The sequence below is a fragment of the Nomascus leucogenys genome, chromosome 14, assembly GCF_006542625.1.
Source record: "Nomascus leucogenys isolate Asia chromosome 14, Asia_NLE_v1, whole genome shotgun sequence".
NCBI lineage: Eukaryota > Metazoa > Chordata > Mammalia > Primates > Hylobatidae > Nomascus > Nomascus leucogenys.
Window position 1 is genome coordinate 89665894 of NC_044394.1, and position 19803 is coordinate 89685696.

The window sequence follows — 19803 nt, forward strand, 5'->3', positions numbered from 1 at the left end:
ATGGAGTAAGATAAGGAATGTGCGTTTAGCTTTAATGTCTATTAAATAGGTTGGGAAAAACAGGCCAAGTATAGGGACCTGACTCCTGCAAAGGGCCTACCGCAGCCCTCTGCACTCAAGCAGCAGCCCCATCCAGACCAGGAGCGTTCTGTTCTCCTGGCGGACAGGGCTGACAGGTGTAGGATGGCGTCTGTTTCCTTTGGAGTGTGGGCTGGTCAGAGGAGAAACAGCAACTTCCTGCTCCTTCTCGCTGTGTCATTGGTTCACCGTAGACCACGTCCTGCATTCCCTCTGATTCTCTCATGGGGAGAGCCCTGGACCTTCTGGTGGCGTCCCAGCCGGGTGGGTTCAAGGCTGCCACCCCGCTCGGGGCAGCTGGCCCACAAGGAAGGGCCAGGCGGCATCTCTCAGTGGAGACTGAATCTTCCTTCCTTCAGGAGGCTGCCTCCAGGGAAGACCTGGGGTCCTTCCTGCGCTCAGCGCTGGCTGGCTGTCCTGTTCATGCAGTGGAAGACATTACAGAAGAATTCATACCAGAAGAACATGAAGCCCGTGGAGAGGGCAGCCTTCAGCAAGCTGGGGGACAGGCCCTTGAAGAAGCCCAGGGCGCCTTCCTTTTGCAGCACCTGCTTGGCACAATCCATGAGGCCCTTGTATTGCCGCACCTGGGGAGAGGAAAGGAATGAAAATATGGATGTCCGCTCTGCTCCTGTCAACACAGCCCCTGGCACATCACAGCTCTTAAGAAGTACTTGCTGGACAAAGGAATGAATGCAAAATAGCAAATATTTTTGTTTTATTTTTTCATTGAGGCAGTCTCACTCTGTTGCCCAGGCTGGAATGCAGTGGCACAATCTTGGCTCATTGTAGCCTCCGCCTCCTAGGTTCAAGTGATTCTCCTGCCTCAGCCTCCTGAGTAGCTGGGATTACAGGCACACACCACCATGCCCAGCTAATTTTTTGTATTTTTAGTAGAGATGCAGTTTCGCTATGTTGGCCAGGCTGGTCTTGAACTCCTGACCTCAGGTGATCCACCTGCTTCAGCCTCCCAGTGTGCTGGGATTACAGGCATGGACAACCATGCCCAGCTCAAAATAGCAAATAAATTAATCTCATTCTTTCTACTGTAATTGGGTTAAGACTGAACAGATGACAGGCCTAGAAATCAGCAGCTGGACAGAGCTCCTTCCTGCCCAGGAAGAACGGCTGCCTGTGGCTCCAAAGGATCCAGCAGTGGCTCCAGAACCTCTTCCCAGAGGCGTCTCTGACCCTTCATCCCATCCCACCTGATCCCCCTTGGGCAGCAGATCTGAACCTGGCCCTCAGTAGCTCTCAGCCGGGCCTCCCTGCCTCCAGCCTCCCCCTCTCCTGCTGACCTCACACACTGCTGCCAGACATTCATCCCCAGGCACAGCCCTCCTCAGGCCTGGCTTCCCTCCAAAAGCTGCAGTAACTCCTAGTGATGACATCATGAGAAATCAAGTCCAAACCCCAAGATCTGCCATTCAAGGAACTGCACCATTCGGCCTTGATTTCCCTCCCTGATCTGACCTCCACTGGTCCTCCCACGCACCCTTCCCACCTCCGGCCAAACTGGATTACACTAGTCTTCGTTACCAGCAAGGCCTCCCTCTGCCATCCTGGGCTCTCACCATCGCTCCCTGTCCAAATTCAAACTGTCCCTTCATGCTAGGTGCAGTGGTGCATGCCTGCAGTCCCAGCTACTTGGGAGGCTGAGAGGGGAGGATCGCTTGAGCCCAGGAGTTCGAGACCAGCCTAAGCAACAGAGTGATATCCCATTTAAAAAAAGAAAGAAAGAAAAGAAAACAAACTCTCCCTTCAGGACAAGTTGGTAAGTGGAAAAGGGAGGTTACAAACCTTGTATACAGTGTATCCCTATTTTTGTTAAAATGTACATGTGTATTTATGAAAAGAAAGAAAACTACACTGAAAGGTTCCATGTGGTTATCTGTGGTAGTGAAATTACAAGGGATTTTTGTTTTTTGTTTTTTTTTTTGAGACAGAGTCTCACTCTGTCGCCCAAGATGGTGTGCAGTGGTGTGATCATAGCTCACTGCAGCCTCGAACTCCAGGGCTCAAGCAATTCTGCCTCAGCCTCTCCAGTAGCTGGAACTAAAGGTACACATCACCATGCCCGGCTAATTTTTTTAATTTTTCTTTTATAGAGATGGGGTCTTGCTATGTTGACCGTGCTGGTTTCAAGCTCCTGGCCTCAACTGATCTTCCCATTTGGCCTCCCAAAGTGTTGGGATCACAGGAGTGATCCACTGCAGCTGGCTTGGTCTTTTTGTCTATCTAAATTTTCTAAAGTTTCCTACAAAGAAAATGCATTATAACTATAAACCCAACTCTTTCTCTTCCCCCAAGGAAGGAATGCTGTCTCCCTACCTTGCCTCCCATTCCATGCCATCCCTCTCCTTTGACATTGTCAGGCATATTTTTTCACGCCTCCACATCTCAGGTTCCCAGGATACAGAGGGGAAAGCCCTGGAATTGCCCATCCTTACCCTACCCCTAACCCTACCCATTGATGACCAAAAGAAAGGGAGTATGTAAAAATCTGAGCAACGGAGGAGTGACTACTAAGAGTACAACATGACCTAGCATGGGGCTTCTCTGAATGGCCAACTCTCCTAGTGCACATAAAATACAACTGAGGCCCGGGTGTGGCGGCTCATGCCTATAATCCCAGCACTTTGGGAGGCTGAGGCAGATGCATCAACTGAGGTCAGGGGTTCAAGACCACCTTGGCCAACGTGGTGAAACCCTGTCTCATATGGTGAAATCCTGTCTCTTCTAAAAATACAAAAATTAGGACATGGTGGTGGGCGCCTGTAATCCCAGCTACTTGGAGGCTAAGGCAGGAGAATCACTTGAACCAGGGAGGCGGAGGCTGCAGTGAGCTGAGATCACACCACCGCACTCCAGCCTGGGCAAAAGAGCGAGACTCCATCTCAAAAATACATATATATATGGCTGTGCACAGTGGCTCATGCCTGTAATCCCAGCACTTTGGGAGGCCGAGGAAGGTGGATCACCTGAGGTCAGGAATTCGAGACCAGCCTGGCTAACATGGTGAAACCTGTCTCTACTAAAAATACAAAAAATTAGCTGGGCGTGGTGGCACGTGCCTATAATCCCAGCTACTTGGGAGGCTGAGGCAGGAGAATCGCTTGAACCTGGTAGGCAGAGGTTGCAGTGAGCTGAGATCACGCCATTGCACTCCAGGCTGGGCAACAAGAGCAACTCTGTTTCAAAACAAAAACAAAAACAAAAAAAAAAACACAAAAAAATACATATATATAACTTAGTTGCTCAAATTCACCCCATTCCAGAACAGCTACAGCAAAACCCCTTTTCTGTGTTCTTTAATATTTGGGGACCTTCCTTGCTCTGTTGCGCAGGCTGGAGTGCAGTGGTGCGGTCGTGGCTCACTGTAACATCCACCTCCCAGGTTCAAGCGATTCTCCTGTTTCAGCCCCCCAAGTAGCTGGGACTACAGGCGCCCACCACCATGCCCAGCTAATTTTTATATTTTTAGTAGAAACGGGGTTTCACTATGTTGATCAGGCTGGTCTGGAACTCCTGACCTCAGGTGATCCACTGGCCTCAGCCTCCCAAAATGTTGGGATTACAGGCGTGAGCCACCACGCCCACGCCCAGCCTCTGGACATGTTTTTTTTTTTTTTTTGAGATGGAGTCTCGCTCTGTTGCCCAGGCTGGAGTGCAGTGGCGCAATCTCAGCTCACTGCAAGCTCCGCCTCCCGGGTTCACGCCATTCTCCTGCCTCAGCCTCCTGAGCAGCTGGGACTACAGGTGCCGGCCACCACGCCTGGCTAGTTTTTTTGTATATATATATATTTTTTTTAGTAGAGATGGGCTTTCACTGCGTTAGCCAGGATGGTCTCGATCTCCTGACCTCGTGATCCACCCGCCTTGGCCTCCCAAAGTGCTGGGATTACAGGTATGAGCCACCGCGCCCGGCCAGGACATGTTTTAAGAGCAGAAACTGTGCTAGGTGCAGTGGCTCACACCTGTTATCCCAGCACTTTGGGAGGTGGAGTCAGGAGTGTTCAAGACCAGCCTGGGAAACAGAGTGAGACCCTGCCTCTATTTTAAAGGAAAAAAAAAAAAAAAGAGCAGACACTGTATGTCCTTGGCCCAGATCCTTCCACAGTGCTCAGGACCCAGGGCTTGCATGCAGCTTTCCCACATGCTTGGGGATCTCAAGGGATGGAATGGAGGTGAAGGGGCCATGGCCAGGGGTGATGTTGCCCAATGGGTAGGAGGTGACTCCGGGTTCCCTCATGTGCCCAGTGATGGCAGGGGTCGGAGCTGTCTGCCTGCGAGTGAACGGCTCACCTGGCCAAAGGCGGCCCTGGCGTGCTCAAACCCGCCAACCTGGAGCCGCTTCTTGAAGAGGTCCAGCGGATATGTCAGGGTCTTGCTGATGACACCAGCTCCACTGCCACAAAGCAGGTTTTGGAGGTTCTCTGAACCAGAGAAGTGGGATTGGGAGAACAGATGAGAGAAACACAGTCTATGGGTGACAACTTAAAAGGCATCAGGGCTAATCCTACACCACAAACCAAACCCCACAAGCGCACTGCTATCTGACCTCCACTGGTCCTCCCATTCCAAAAAGGAATGTAATCTAGGGGGAGAAGAGCCAGACACAGCCACTTCTGGTGGAGTGATCCAGGCTGGAAGGGCTGGAGGCCGCAGTCCCCCAGCTGGAGGCAACATGGGCCTCAGGCTCTGCAGCATGACTCAGTTCAGGGCTGGAGAGGGACCAGGATGCCCCACCCCTCCCCAGCCTCCCCCTGTCCCCACCTCCCACTCTCCCTGCCTGGAAAAAGCAACCGAAGAACCTCAACCAAAAAACAAGCAATTTGCAATTTGGACTTCTGACAAAAGTGAAAACCATGACCAATCACTGGAAGTAAATTTCAGTAATGCCAGTGATGGGTGTGGCAGGAGCTGGAAGAAATCAAGTCCTCTCCAAGCAGCTGCAGTTGTTTTGTTTGCCACATTACAGAGCCAGGTACAGAGACCCACGGTCTTCGATTCGGACAGGAGAACTTTAGCTGCTTCGTGATTTGGAAGGGGGCGTTCTGGCGGCTGGGGTGGGAGGGTTCCCTCTCGTGTGAGGGCTGCCTCACCATTTTTCTTTCCTTCGGCTGGTATGGCCCACTTGTACACGTGCTTCAAGGAGCTGTAGCAGGAGAACTGCAGCCCGGCATAGGGGAAGATGGCGATCAAGGTGGGGGCCAAACCTTTGTAGAAAACCTGGGGGCCTTCGCTCCTATACATGGTCCCCACGGCGTGGCGCAGCGTATTATAGACCTGGACACACACACGCACTTTGAATGAGCTCAGTGAAGTGGTTTTAGCCCTGGAACAGCCCATCATAGCTCTGTCCCCTTGCCTAAAATACCAGCTACCAGGGGCGAAACTCCTGCCAGGAAGACAGTCAAGGGAAATGCTGGACAGAGATTCGAAGGATGGCATTTTCCAGAAACTCCCCCTTCTACACATGTATACCACTGTTATATCCACAGGTGTGCACAAAAGTATGTGTCCAAGAGTCACTGCAGCGTGCTGGGGAAGAGCTAAAGATGCGACGTCCATCTGTGGGTGATGGTTACATGAATTATGGGACACCAGCTCACAAGAACATAGTGCAGCTGTTAAAACAGGAAGGTGCGGCCGGGCGCGGTGGCTCACACCTGTAATCCCAGCACTCTGGGGAGGCTGAGGCAGGCAGATCACTTGAGGCCAGGAGTTTGAGACCAGCCTGGCCAACACAGTGAAAGCCCGTCTCTACTAAAAATACAAAAATTAGCTGGGGGTGGTGGCTCATGCCTGTAATCCCAGCTTCTTGGGAGGCTGAGGCACAAGAATTGCTTGAACCTGGGAGGCGGAGGTTGCAGCAAGCTGAGATTGTACCACAGCACTCCAACCTGGGTGACAGGCGGAGACTGTCTCAAAAACAAAAATAAATTAAATAAATAAATAAATAATAAAAATAAAGTAGAGAGGAGGTCTTGCTGTATTGCCCAAACTGGTCTCGAACTCCTGACCTCAAGTGATCCTTCCTCCTTGGCCTCCCAAAGTGCTGGGATTACAGGCGTGAGCCACTGCACCCGGCCAAGCATGTTACTTAGAATTACGGAAGGAAATAATCAAAGAAACAACTATAAGTATTAAAAGTAGTCGCCTCTGGGGATCGGAATCAGGGAGCGGCTGGTATTTTTTTAAATTATAATTCATGAAGAACTGTCTTTGTAACCTTGATACATCTTACATGTTGCAAAATCTTTTATCTTTCAAGATCAGGTTTACAATATGGTTGTGACTAGTCTTAAGGCAGGTGGAGAGTCCTGTAGGTTTTAACCAGGTCTCTTCCCCTCACTTTCATGACCAGATATTCTCTGATCATTCTAGAATCTAAAATCCAACATGTCAATAGTTTAAGCTAGAGGTAATATGCTATTATCTTTTTTTTTTTTTTTTTAGACGAAGTCTTGCTATGTTGCCTAGGCTGGAGTGCAGCGGCACAATCTTGGCTCACTGCAGCCCCCACCTCCCAGGTTCAAGCGATTGTCGTGCCTCAGCCCCCCTCCCCCCCAGTAGCTGTGATTACAGGCACCTGCCACCATGCCCAACTAATTTTTGTATTTTTAGTAGAGATGGGGTTTCATCATGTTGGCCAGGCTGGTTTTGAACTCTTGACTTAGGTGATCTGCCTGCCTCAGCCTCCCAAAGTGTTGGGATTACAGGCGTGAGCCACCACACCTGGCCTAAAAAATATATATATATATATATATATATTTATTTATTTTGAGATGGAGTCTTGCTCTGTTGCCCAGGCTGGAGTGCAGTGGCACGATCTTGGCTCACTGCAAGCTCCGCCTCCCAGGTTCATGCCATTCTCCTGCCTCAGCCTCCCGAGTAGCTGGGACTACAGGCGCCCACCACCACGCCCGGCTAATTTTTTGTATTTTTAGTAGAGACAGGGTTTCACCGTGTTAGCCAGGATGGTCTCGATCTCCTGACTTCAGGATCCGCCCGCCTTGGCCTCCCAAATTGTTGGGATTACAGGCGTGAACCACTGTGCCCAGTCAAAAAAAAAATTTTTTTTTTATTTTTAAATAATAAAGAGATGGGGGTCCCGCTATGTCATCTAGGCTATAGTGCAGTGGCCATTCACAGGCGCAATCATAACACACTGCAGCCTTGAACTCATGGGCTCCAGCAAACCTCCTGCCTCAGCCTCCCAAATAGCTGAGACAATAGGTCCATACCACCATGCCCGGCTCATTCTCTTTTCTTAATATTTTCTTCACTTCTTCCTCCTCACAGACTTTTACTGAAGGTTGGAAAGAAACACAGGAGGATTATGGCAGACCCAGAGCAGGAAAGCTGGACTGTCAGCAGCCATCTCTGCCTCAGCTCTGCGGCTACCACGCTGCTGAGGTTGGTCTGTGCTCTCTATCTGTAAACACCTTCTCCGCCATTTCTGCTTTCAGTTCCTAGGGTCCCTCATTGCATTTCCCTGCAAGGACTGTCATCCCAAACCTCCAATTTTCTACTGAGTTATCACACAGAGCAATTGAGCTCTTATGCCCCAATTGTTATCTTTTTTCTTTTAGATGGAGTTTTGCTCTGTTGCCCAGGCTACAGTGCAGTGGTACAATCTCAGCTTGCCACACCTCCACCTCCTGGGTTGAAGCAATTCTCTTGCCTCAGCCTCTTGAGTAGCTGGGATTACAGGCGTGTTACCATGCTCAGCTCATTTTTGTATTTTTAGTAGAGACGGGGTTTCACCATGTTGGCCAGGCTGGTCTCAAACTCCTGACCTGAAGTGATCCACTCGCCTCGGCCTCCCAAAGTGCTGGGATTACGGGCATGAGCCACTGCGCCTGGCCTACAATGGTTTTCTTTTTCTTTTTTTTTGGCAGGTGAGTTGTGACATATTCCTTAGTGGATTTCAACTTCCATGGACACGATCCTGCCTCAATCCTTTTCCTTCAGACTGTTCCCAGGGGACTTTGCCCTTCTCAACCAAAAAAAGGCATGAGGCTGTCTCCGAAACAAAAGGGCCTCCCCACCAGGATCTGCACCCCAACCAATACAAAGAACTGGCAGAACTGAATCCACATTATTCTGCACTGGTCCAGATCAAATTCTTTTTTTTTTTTTTTTTGGGATGGAGTCTCACTCTGTGACCCAGGCTGGAGTGCAGTGGCGCGATCTCGGCTCACTGCAAGCTCTGCCTCCTGGGTTCATGCCATTCTCCTGCCTCAGCCTCCTGAGTAGCTGGGACTACAGGCGCCCGCCACCACGCCCAGCTAATTTTTTTTTGTATTTTTAGTAGAGACGGGGTTTCACCACGTTAGCCAGGATGATCTCGATCTCCTGACCTCGTGATCCGCCCGCCTCGGCCTCCCAAAGTGCTGGGATTACAGGCGTGAGCCACCGCACCCAGCCCAATTCTTTGTTTTTTTTTTTGAGACAGGATATCTCACTTTGTCGCCTGGGCTGGAGTGCAATGGTGCAATCATGGCTCACTCCCCAGGCTCAAGCAACCCTCTCAACTCAATCTTCCAAGTAGCTGGGACTACAGGTGCACACCACCATGCCTGGCTAATTTTTTTGTATTTTGTAGAGACCCATGTTGCCCACATCAAACTCTTAAACAAAGTATCCTTCCTTTCCCACTAACAGTATCCTAAAGCAGAGTTGAGACAGTGGAAAAATTATTGTTTCTAAGCCAGGTCTGGTGGCTCAGCCTTGTAATCGCAGCACTTTGGGAGGCCAAGGCTGGAGGATCTCTTGAGCCTAGGAGTTCGAGAACAGCCTGGGCAACATGGTGAAACTCCATCTCTACAAAAAACACAAAAATTAGCCAGGTGTGGTATCGAGTGCTTATGGTCCCAGCTACTTGGGAGGCTGAGGTGGGAGGATTGCTCGACCCCAGGAGGTGGAGGCTGCAGTGAGCTGTAATCATACCCCTATACTTCAGCCTGGATAACAGAGTGAGACTCTGCCTTAAAAATAAAGAAAAAAAGACCAGGCATGGTGACTCATGCCTGTAATCCCAGCACTTTGGGAGGCTCAGGTGGGCGGATCACTAGAGGCCAGCAGTTCCAGACCAGCCTCTACTAAAAATATAAAAATTAGCCGGGCATGGCCAGGCGCGGTGGCCCACGCCTGTAATCTCAGCACTTTGGGAGGCAGAGATGGGTGTATCACAAGGTCAGGAGTTTAAGACCAGCCTGGCCAACATGGCAAACCCCGTTTCTACTAAAAATATAAAAATTAGCCAGGCGCAGTGGTGGGCGCTTGTCATCCCAGCTACTTGGGAGGCTGAGGCAGGAGAATCACTTGAAACCGGGGGGTGTAGCTTGCAGCCTCTGCGACAGAGTGAGACTTCATCTGAAAAAAAATTAAAAAATAAAAAAAAATTAGCCGGGCATGGTAGCGGACCTGTAGTCCCAGCTGCTTGGGAGGCTGAGGCATGAGAATCACTTGAATCTGGGAGGCGGTCGCAATGAGCTGAGATTGTGCCACTGCACTCCAGCCTGGGCGACAGAGCCATACTCCGTCTCAAAAACAAACAAATAACAACAACAACAAAAAACAAAAAACAACCAGGGGTTCAAGACCAGCCTGAGCCTGAGCAACATAATGAGACCCTGCCCCTACAAAAAATTAAAAAATAAAAAATTAGTGAGGTGTGGTGGCACACACCTGTGGTCTTAGCTACTTGAGAGGCTGAGGCAGGAAGATTGCTTGAGCCCAGGAGTTGGAAGCTGCAGCAAGCTATTGCAGCCATTGTACTCCAGCCTGGGTGACAGATCAAGACCCTATCTCGAAATATATATATATATAAATGATAACAATAAAATTATTCTTTCTTGATTGAGAACACACAGACACACACACATATAATGCTATTCTTAAACATGTCCAGAAAACAGAGATTATGGTGGGGAGGTCTATTTCAGGACTTAATCCCATGTTTTCACTCAGTAAATTCTTCCTTGAGTCTATCCCATTTCCACCACCCCACTCTTGGTGGAAACCAAAGACACTCGCAATTGACCGGGCGCAGTGGCTCATGCCTGGAATCCCAGCACTCTGGGAGACCGAGGCCGGGGTATCACCTGAGGTCAAGAGTTTGAGACCAGCCTGGCCGACTTGGTGAAACCCTGTCTCTATGAAAAATATAAAAATTAGCCGGACATGGTGGCACGTGCCTATAATCCCAGCTACTCAGGAGGCTGAGACAGGAGAATCGCTTGAACCCAGGAGACAAGAGGTTACGGTGAGCTGAGATTGCCGCACTGCACTCCAGCCTGTGCAACAAAGTGAGACTGTCTCAAAAAACCAACCAAACAAACAAACAAAAAAACAAAGACACTCTCATAATAATCCAGCAGTAAGTTCTCAAGTCCCACTTGCCCAGATGCAGTCCTTGATCCAGCCCGCTGCTGGGTATTTATTTGTTCTGTTTCATACCAGTAGGTTCTGTCTTCCAGGGAGGCTGTGAGCTCCTCTGAGGCAGGGGCATAGAGCACCCCGCACGGTGCTGCCCACAGTCATGGGTTTTACAAACTGACTGCCAGACAAACTGAAAACCCGAACCTCTCCCAGCTTTGCTTTCTGCAAGGACAAGAACTCAACCTCTGCCGAGTGCGGCAGCTCATGTCTGTAATCCCAGCATTTTGGGAGGCCGAGGCGGGCAGACGGCTTGAGCTCAAGAGTTCGAGACCAGCCTGGGCAACATGACGAAACCCCGTCTCTAAAAAAATATAAAACTTAGCCAGGTGTAGTCTCAGCTACTGGGGAGGCTGAGGCAGAAGGATCACTTGATCCCAGGAGGTCGAGGCTTCAGTGAGCAGTGATCGTGCCACTGCACTGCAGCCTAGGCAACAAAACAAGACACTGTCTCAAAAAATATATATATAGGCCAGGCGCAGTGGCTCACGCCTGTAATCCTAGCACTATGGGAGGCCGAGGCGGGTGGATCACCTGAGGTCAGGAGTTCAAGACCAGCCTGCTAACATGGCGAAACTCCATCTCTACTAAAAGTACAAAAAATAGCTGGGCGTGATGGCAGGCACCTGTAATCCCAGCTACTGGGAGGCAGAGGCAGGAGAACTGCTTGAACCCAGGAGGCAGAGGTTGCAGTGAGCCGAGATCTGGCCATTGCACTCCAGCCTGGGCAATAAGAGCGAGACTCTGTCTCTCAAAAAAAAAAAAAAAAAAAAAAAATTATATATTTAAAAAAAAAAAACATGCTTACGAAAAAAATAGATCGCACCACTACACTCCACGGAGCCTGGCAACAGAGCAAGACTCCGTCTCAAAATAAATAAATAAATAAAAAATAGGCCGGGCGCGGTGGCTTATGCCTGTAATCCCAGCACTTTGGGAGACCGAGGCAGGCAGATCATGAGGTCAGGAGATCAGGACCATCCTGGCTAACATGGTGAAACCCCATCTCTACTAAAAATACAAAAAAAATTAGCCGGGCGTGGTGGCAGGTGCCTGTAGTCCCAGCTACTTGGGAGGCTGAGGCAGGAGAATCGCTTGAACTCGGGAGGCAGAGCTCGCAGTGAGCCAAGATTGCACCACTGCACTCCAGCCTGGACGACAAAGCGAGACTCCATCTCAAACAAAACAAAACAAAACAAAAATAAATGAATAAATAAATAAATAAATAAATAAATAAATAATAAAGAATACAACCCCTGTGACAACACCTTCCTTATTTGGGTTCCCCTGGTCTGGCCCCTGGCCACTCACCTTGGGCTCGCCCTGAGCTGCAAAGCGGGTGCGCAGAACATCCACGGGGTGCACAGTGAGGGTGGCCGTACAGGCAGCCAGGCCACCACACGCAAAGTGCACTGAGAATTCCCGGGCGTCGTACACGCTGCCTCTGTGGACCAGCTCCGTCAGCATTTCAAACGACAAGAACTGCAAGAGTAAGTGAAGAAGTCACTGACAGCCCAAAGGATGAGGGCGAGGACCAAATACTCCCCAAATACATCACCCGTGACCCGGCTGGGGCCCAGGTTGGCGGGGCGAGGAAAAGGTCAGGAACCACAACATTCCATGCAAAACTCAGACACCATCTGATACTTGAGTAGAGTCAGACACTCAGAGGGTTAAGAAGATATATGGGGGCTGGGCGCAGTGGCTCACGCCTGTAATCCCAGCACTTTGGGAGGCTGAGGCGGGCAGATCACGAGGTCAGAAGTTGGAGACCAGCCTGGCCAATATGGTGGAACCCCGTCTCTACCAAAAATACAAAAATTAGCCAGGCATGGTGGCGTGGGCCTGTAACCCCAGGTATTTGGGAGGCTGAGGCAGAAGAATCGCTTGAACCTGGGAGGCGGAGGTTGCAGTGAGCCGAGATCACACCATTGCACTCCAGCCTGGGCGACTGAGTGAGACTCCGTCTCAAGAAAAAATAAAAAAGATACATGAGAACAATGTATATCAGAAAATGTCACTGGCTAACTTAGTTTTCTAAGAACTGGGAAAGAGGGCCACGCTCTGATTCCTGCAGGGACTCCTTCAGTGCAGCTGGCGGTGGCACTGTCCGAGAATTATTCTTTTCTGGGGCAGATTCTTTTGGGAGCATGTTCCACAGGGTGACCCCCTTACGTTCAGATCTTTGTTTTCTTGTTTTTGTGTTTAGAGACAAGAGTGTCGCTCTGTCACCCAGGCTGGAGTACGGTGGCACGAACACGGCTCACTGCAGCCTCAACCTCCCGGGCTCCAGTGATCCTCCCACCTCAACCCCTCAAGTAGCTAGGGCTACAGGCTCATGCCACCGTGTCCAGCTAATTTTGGTATTTTTTGTGGAACCAGGGTTTCACTATGTTGCCAAGGCTGGTCTCAAACTCCTGAGCTCAAGCGATCTGCCCGCCTTGGGCCCCCAAAGTGCTGGGATTACACACATGAGCCACCGAGCTTGGCCCTGTTTTGCTTTTTGAGGCAAGGTCGTGCTCAGTTGCCCAGGCTAGAGTGCAGTGGCTCGATCATAGTTCACAGCAGCCTTGACTTCTCTAGCTCAAATTATTCTCCTGCCTCTGGAATAGCTGGGACTATAGGCCTATACCACCATAACTGGCTATTTTTTTTTTTTTATTTTTAGTAGAGAGGAGGTCTCGCTATGTTGCCCAGGCTGGTCTCAAACTCCTGAGCTCAAGCCATCCTCCCACCTCAGCCTCCCAAAGTGATGGGATTACAGGTGTGAGCCACTATAGCAGGGCTATGCTCAGATCTTCCTTCAGCCAACTGAAGATGGCCTGGCTTCTTTTCTTTTTTTGAGACAGGGTCTGGCTGTGTCACCCAGGATGAAGTGCAGTGGCATGATCGTGGCTCACTGCAACCTCCACCTCCTGGGTTCAGGTGCTGGGATTACAGGTGTGAGCCACTGAGTCCGGCCCACGCCTGGCTTCGTGAGACTATCCTGTTGCTGTATTTATTCATCATGCTGCAATATCTGTTTGCAGACAAGTACAGAGACAGGATCGCAGGGCATGCCCAGCCAGTAAGCACCTGACTTGGGTGGTCACTGTGATGTCACAGGAAGAGTAGGCAGGGACATCTCTGGCACTAGCTGCCTAGGTGGGGGTCGTGGCTCTGCCATTTCCTAGCCAGTGACTTTGGTTGGGTTAATTATGTAAGCTCTGTCCACCTCAGTCTTCTCATGCATGACATGGGAGGGACAACAGCCCCTACCTTAAGGACTGCTGTGACAGAGTGTATGTGAAGTGCTTCCAACAGGGGCCTGGCCCATGGTTGGCACTGTACAGGGCTGGTTCTTACCACGTCTACTGCATAAAATCACATGCTATGCACTAGGACTATACTGGTGCTCCACTGAACGAAGCGTGAGTTCTAACCCTAGCCCCGCCATGTGCAGGCTGTGTGGCCTCGGACAACTGACTTCTCCTCCCTGAGATCCACAGGACACCTATCCTGCCCTCCTCGCGCCGGTGCGGTGAAATTCAGATGAACCACATATGTGAAGGTGGTATTTCAAAAATTGAAATGCATTAGTGCTGTCCTTGTCCTGCCAAGCCTCACAGAAGGCATGACATCAAATCAGTCTCCAAGATGCAACACCTAAGTCACACAGGATAGACGCGGGGACATGGGGGAGGGGAATGCCTACGGTACCGCTGGTCAGGAAGGCGCCTGGATGAGGCAGGTGGGAAGTGTGGGGCCTGCCTCTTCCGTCCTGTCCTGCGTGGCATTCCTGCTTGCCTCACCCTCCCTCTGCTCCTCCATTGAGCAACGTGACCCCAGAGGCCTGGCCAGGTCCCCTGCCACCTACTTGGACAGCTCCATAGCCTATGGAGAGAATCTGAGCTGGGATGTGTCCTTTCCAGAAAGCTGTCGGCCCCTCCTCCTGCAGAATCTGCCTAGAGGCCTGGAGGATGCCATGGTACTTTGCGCTGGGGTCACTGCGAGACAGGCGCTCGTGCTGAAGCTGGGAATCAAAATAAAAAAGGTCAGGACAGCGGGGTGGGCTGGAATGTGAAGGGGAACTTTCAGAAAGGCAAGCCCTTTTTCTGGATAGAATTCCAAGTTTTAGGAACTGCTTTTGAAGAAAGACTGAACTTGTCCTCCAGTCCATTGCATGGAAAAAGGGGAAGAGTACCTGGAAACGGATCTTGATGACGTCAAAGGGACTGATCAGCGCCCGAGTGACAAGTCCAGACACAGACCCAGCCACTGCCACCTGGAACTTGGTGTTATTCCTGCCATCTGGTTCGGGGTCATAGCCAACCATCCCTGCCTCTGGCCCACACAATGTCCATCAGTATCAAGCTAAATACAAGAGATATGGAATAAACACCAGGCAAGTTTCTTACAGTCTCTGCTCAAATATCACCTCCTCAGAGCAGCCCTCCCTGACTAGACTGTCTAAAATAGCACTCATTTTTGGGCTGGGCACAGCGGCTCATGCCTGTATCCCAGCACTTTGGGAGGACGAGGTGGGCGGATTGCTTGAGCTCAGGAGTTCAAGACCAGTCTCGGCAACATTGCAAAACCCCAACTCTACAAAAAATACAAAAATTTAAAAATAAAATAAAATAGCACTTGTTATATTCCTCTTTACAGTACTTATTACTATGGCATATTTGTTTACTTTTTTAGAGACAGGGTCTCACTCTGTTGCCCAGGCTGGAATGCAGTGGTGCCATCATAACTCACTGTAGCCTTGAACTCCTGGGCTCAAGTGATTCTCCTGCCTCAGCCTCCTGAATTGTTGAGATTACATGCATGAGCCACCGCGCCCGGCACGCCATGGGTTATTTATACAGTACATTTGTCCTTGTTTCTCTCCCTGACTAGAATGTAAGCCCGTGGAAACATGGTCTTGGTCTCATTTGTTCACTCGTAAATTTCCGGTTCCTGGAATAGAGCCCATCATGGTAAGTACTTAATAATATTTGAGAATTGAATGGACAGGCTTGATAGGCACTTGTTGGTCCCAGAGATCAACTGGTTTTCCAAGACATCTGGCAACTTTATAGCAAACTCCTGCTCACTGAATGAGCCCACTCAAGTGTGTAACGCTGAGAGACTGAAGGACGTGCAGGGCTGGAGATTGGGATTCTTTAACAATCCCCCACTGTCCAAAGGAAGAGCCCTGGGGCCCTGAGCCCCTTCACCTTTCCCTTTCCCCTCCTGCACACACCTCAGGGCGCCCTGGCACAGTGGGGCCATGCTACACTAGCAAATGATGCTCCTGGCCAGGCGCGGTGGCTCATGCCTCTAATCCCAGCACTTTGGGAGGCCGAGGTGGATGGATCGCCTGAGGTCAGGAGTTCAAGACCAGCCTGGCCAACATGGTGAAACCCCGTTTCTACTAAAAATACAAAAATTAGCTGGGTGTGGTGGCAGACGCCTGTAATCCCAGTTACTCGGGAGGCTGAGGGGGGAGAATCACGTGAGCCTGGGAGGCGGAGGTTGCAGTGAACAGAAATTGCGCCATTGCACTCCAGCCTGGGTGACAGAGTGAGACTCCGTCTCAAAAACAAACAAAACAAAACAAAACAAAAAAGAAAATGACACTCCTGGGCTTCCCTGACTCAGACCTACTGACCTCTTCAGCCTCACTCTGGCCCATTCTTCCCCTTCCCTCACTTAACCAGAGTGGTCTGACTGCTTCTGCCCAGTTCCTGGAACAGTCGGCGAGCACTCCTATCTACTGCCTTGCCTCTACTCCTCCAGTTCCCTACGTCTGAAATGCAGTCCCACTCTCCGCCCCTACTCACTTTTTCAAGGCTAGCTCCTCTCATCCACCAGAGCTCAGCTAAAAAGCATCCCTTCCAGGAGAGGTACTTTTTTCCTTTTTTGTAAAAACAAAAAACAAAAAACAAAAAAACAGTAATACCTACATACACTCTGTAGAGTTGTATAAAGCATAGAAAGAAGTCTGTAACCACACCCACATCAACAGGTGTTGGTAACTGATCACTGGGAGAAGGGCTGGGAAGGGAAGAAGGAAGGTAGACCTGTCGATAATTCTATACTGTTTGAATTTGTTACGGAAAAAAAAAAATCCCTAAAACTAGACTTCAGAATTACCCTAGTTCTTGAATACTTGTAGTAGTGGGGATGGGGGTGGGGGAGGAGGGGAGACACTGCCTACAGGATGGCAGCCTCCACCCCAGACATCAATTCCTTTTCTCCTCTCGCCCACCCTGGAACTCCTCCCCAGGCGCCCATGAGGAAGTTTAAACATGCGGCAAGCGACTGAGAGGCAAAACCTCTCCAGGGGTTACCCAGGGACCGCTCAGGTCACACTGAGCAGCGTCAGTTTCCTGCCCATCTGGGCAGGAAGGAGGAGGAAGCCCGAGCGGCAGGTGTCCTGGATCGCTGTCAGGAGGAGACCGGAGCATAGCAGGCTCCTCCTGGTGTTCGGGTGCCCATGCGCCCAGGGGCTCAGCACAGCAGCTCTGCAGAGGTCCCCGTGTGGGTACCTAGGTGTCCACGTGTGCCTCGGGGTGTGTTTTTTTCTCCTCGAGTCCGAGGGGACACCCTGGAGCTCAGGTGCTCAAGGGCGTGCGCGGGGCTCTGCCGCCGGTGTCCCTGGAGATGCTTCTCGGGTCAGGTGTGACACGTGTGTACACAGTCCCCGCCCCCTCGTGAGCGCCCGGGTGCGTGTGCTCCCTTCCGACCGCCCTGAGGAGCGAGGGTGTAGGTCCCCGAGAGGGCGGCGAGAAGGACGGAGGTAGAGGTTACTCACACTGCTCGGCGGGTGCGGCCCGGCTCCGCGCGCTCTGCTCTCTGTAGCTCCTCGCGCAGTCTTAACAGCAAAACTCTACTGAGCTCGGACGAAACTGGCGGGCTCCTGGGCCAATCATCGTGCAGCTCCCCTCCAGACGCTGGACCAATGGTTGTGCGCTTAAGGTCTGGCAACCGCCTCCCGCAAGGTATCACTGGGTAATGTAGTCCTTCGCGACCAAGGGCAGGACCGCTGGACGGCGCACAGCCTCCCGGGAGATGTAGTCCGGCTGCTCGCGGGCGCGCGAGGGCGACCGACGCGGTAGAAGGAGGCGGCTTGCGAAGCCGGGCTGCGACCTTAGGGGTCGCTGTGCTCTGGCATGTGACTCGAAAGTCAGCCTGCAGGCGGGGTCCAAGGTTAGGGCGCGGTAAACTTGACCCGCTTTCCTCAAACTCTGTTAATGCCAGAACCCGGATAATCTCAACTTGGTAAAGATGGCAGGAAGCCTAGCAGAGACCTGGAGGACGTCGGGGAGAGAATACATGCGAACAGTCCCCTCGGGGACAGGGAGGGCAAAAACACGAGTGTCCCCCCCTCTCACCCCGAGTTTTAGTATTTCTCATTATAAAAGTAATATTAAAATTATATAGACAGAAAATGTAGAAACGAAGGAGGAACTGACTCATCCTACCGCCCTCACACAACTAGCGTCACGGTTTCGCGCGACAGTATTTTGCCTCCTGACTTTTAAATTGCATTTTTATATTCGTGTTATCATTTTGACGCACAATTTTAAGACATTTTTATTGTAGAAAATTTCAAGATACACAGAAGTGGAATAACCCGATGAAGCCGCGTAGAGTCGCTCTCTGACCTCAGCGGTTACGCGACTCATGGGACAATCTCGTTTCCTCTGTTTCCGCACCTACCTCGCACCCGCTGCCCAGCGTTATTTTGAAGTAAATACCATCATGTGTTTTCACCAGTAAATATTTCAGTATGTCTTTAAAGGACAAGCATTCCCTTTTTAATACGTATACATTATGTTTCATACACAAAACTGTCACTCCGACCCCAAAAAAATACTTTTTTAATATCAAATATGAATTAGTTGTTTACACCTCTCTGAATGAAAGAAATGTCCTTCTTTTTTTTTTTTTGTGAGACAAGAGTCTTGCTCTGTCGCCCAGGCTGGAGTGCAGTGGCACGATCTCGGCTCACTGCAAGCTCCGACCCCTTGGTTCACGCCATTCTCCTGCCTCAGCCTCCCGAGTAGCTGGGACTACAGGCGCCCGCCACCATGTCCGGCTAATTTTTTTTTGTATTTTTAGTAGAGATGGGGTTTCACCGTGTTCTCCAGGATGGTCTCGATCTCCTGACCGCGTGATCCGCCCGCCTCGGCCTCCCACAGTGCTAGGATTACAGGTGTGAGCCACCGCGCCCGGCCTTGAAATTTATTTTCTTTCATTTCCTTTCATTTTCCTTTCTTTCTGTGTTTTATTTTATTATATTTGTTTTTTTTAAGAAACTAGATAGAGCCAGGCTGGGGGTGCACATCTGTATTCCCACTATTAGGGAGACTGAGGCAGGAGGATCCCTTGAGCCCAGAAGTTCAAAGCTGTAGTGCGCAATAATAGTGCCTGTGAATAGCCACTGTGCTGCAGCCTGAGAAACGTAGCGAGGCTCCATCTCTACAAAAACTAAATAATACATTTTTAAAAAGAAAGAAATTAAGCGGTTTATGCTGTGGCATTTTCCCTAGTCTGGATTTTGCTGACAGCACCCCCATGGAGTTGTTTCCACATCTTCCTGTGTCCCTTGTGTTTTTTGTTTGTTTGTTTGTTGTTGTTGTTGTTGTTTTTGAGACAAAGTCTCACTCAGTTGTCCAGGCTGGAGTGCAATGGTGCAATCTCAGCTCACTGCAACCTGTGCCTCTTGGGTTCAAGGGATTCTCCAGCCTCAGCCTCCCAAGTAGCTGGGATTACAGGCACCCACCATCATGTCCAGCTAATTTTCGTATTTTTAGTAGAGACAAGGTTTCACCATGTTGGCCAGGCTGGTCTCAAACTCCTCACCTCAGCTGATCTGCCTGCTTTGGCCTCCCGAAGTGCTGGGATTACAGGCGTGAGCCACCACACCTGGCCCCTGTGCCCCTTGTGTTCTCTGCTAATTGGTAGTTATATCTAAAAGGTTTGATCAGACTGGGTTTGACTTTTTTTTTTTTTTTTAGATAAGGTCTCACTTTGTCTCCCAGGCTAGAGTGCAGTGACATGATCTCAGCTCACTGCAGCCTCTACCTTTTGGGTTCAAGCTCTCCTTCTGCCTCAGCCCCTAGTAGCTGGGACTACAGGCACACGCCACCACATCCAGCTAATTTTTTGTATTTTTTGTAGAGACAGGGTTTTGCCATGTTGCCCATGGTGGTCTTGAACTCCTGAGCTCAGGCAATCTGCCTGCCTCAGCCTCCCAAAGTGCTAGGATTACAGGTGTCAGCCACTGCACCTGGCCTGATTTTT

The 19803-nt window shown here is 50.4% G+C and overlaps 1 protein-coding gene across 1 annotated transcript; it reads right to left on the reverse strand.

Moving 5' to 3' along the window:
* Window positions 1–6: 6 nt before the first annotated feature.
* SLC25A19 (solute carrier family 25 member 19) lies at window positions 7–17404 on the reverse strand. Its single transcript, XM_003279054.4, has 7 exons — window positions 17309–17404; window positions 14711–14880; window positions 14384–14539; window positions 11839–12009; window positions 5184–5367; window positions 4384–4514; window positions 7–665 (listed from the first exon to the last, which is right to left on the reverse strand). The coding sequence occupies exons 2-7, from the start codon at window positions 14840–14842 to the stop codon at window positions 477–479; spliced, it is 963 nt and encodes a 320-aa protein (XP_003279102.2). The 5' UTR covers window positions 14843–14880; window positions 17309–17404; the 3' UTR covers window positions 7–476.
* Between the last annotated feature and the right edge of the window lie 2399 nt (window positions 17405–19803).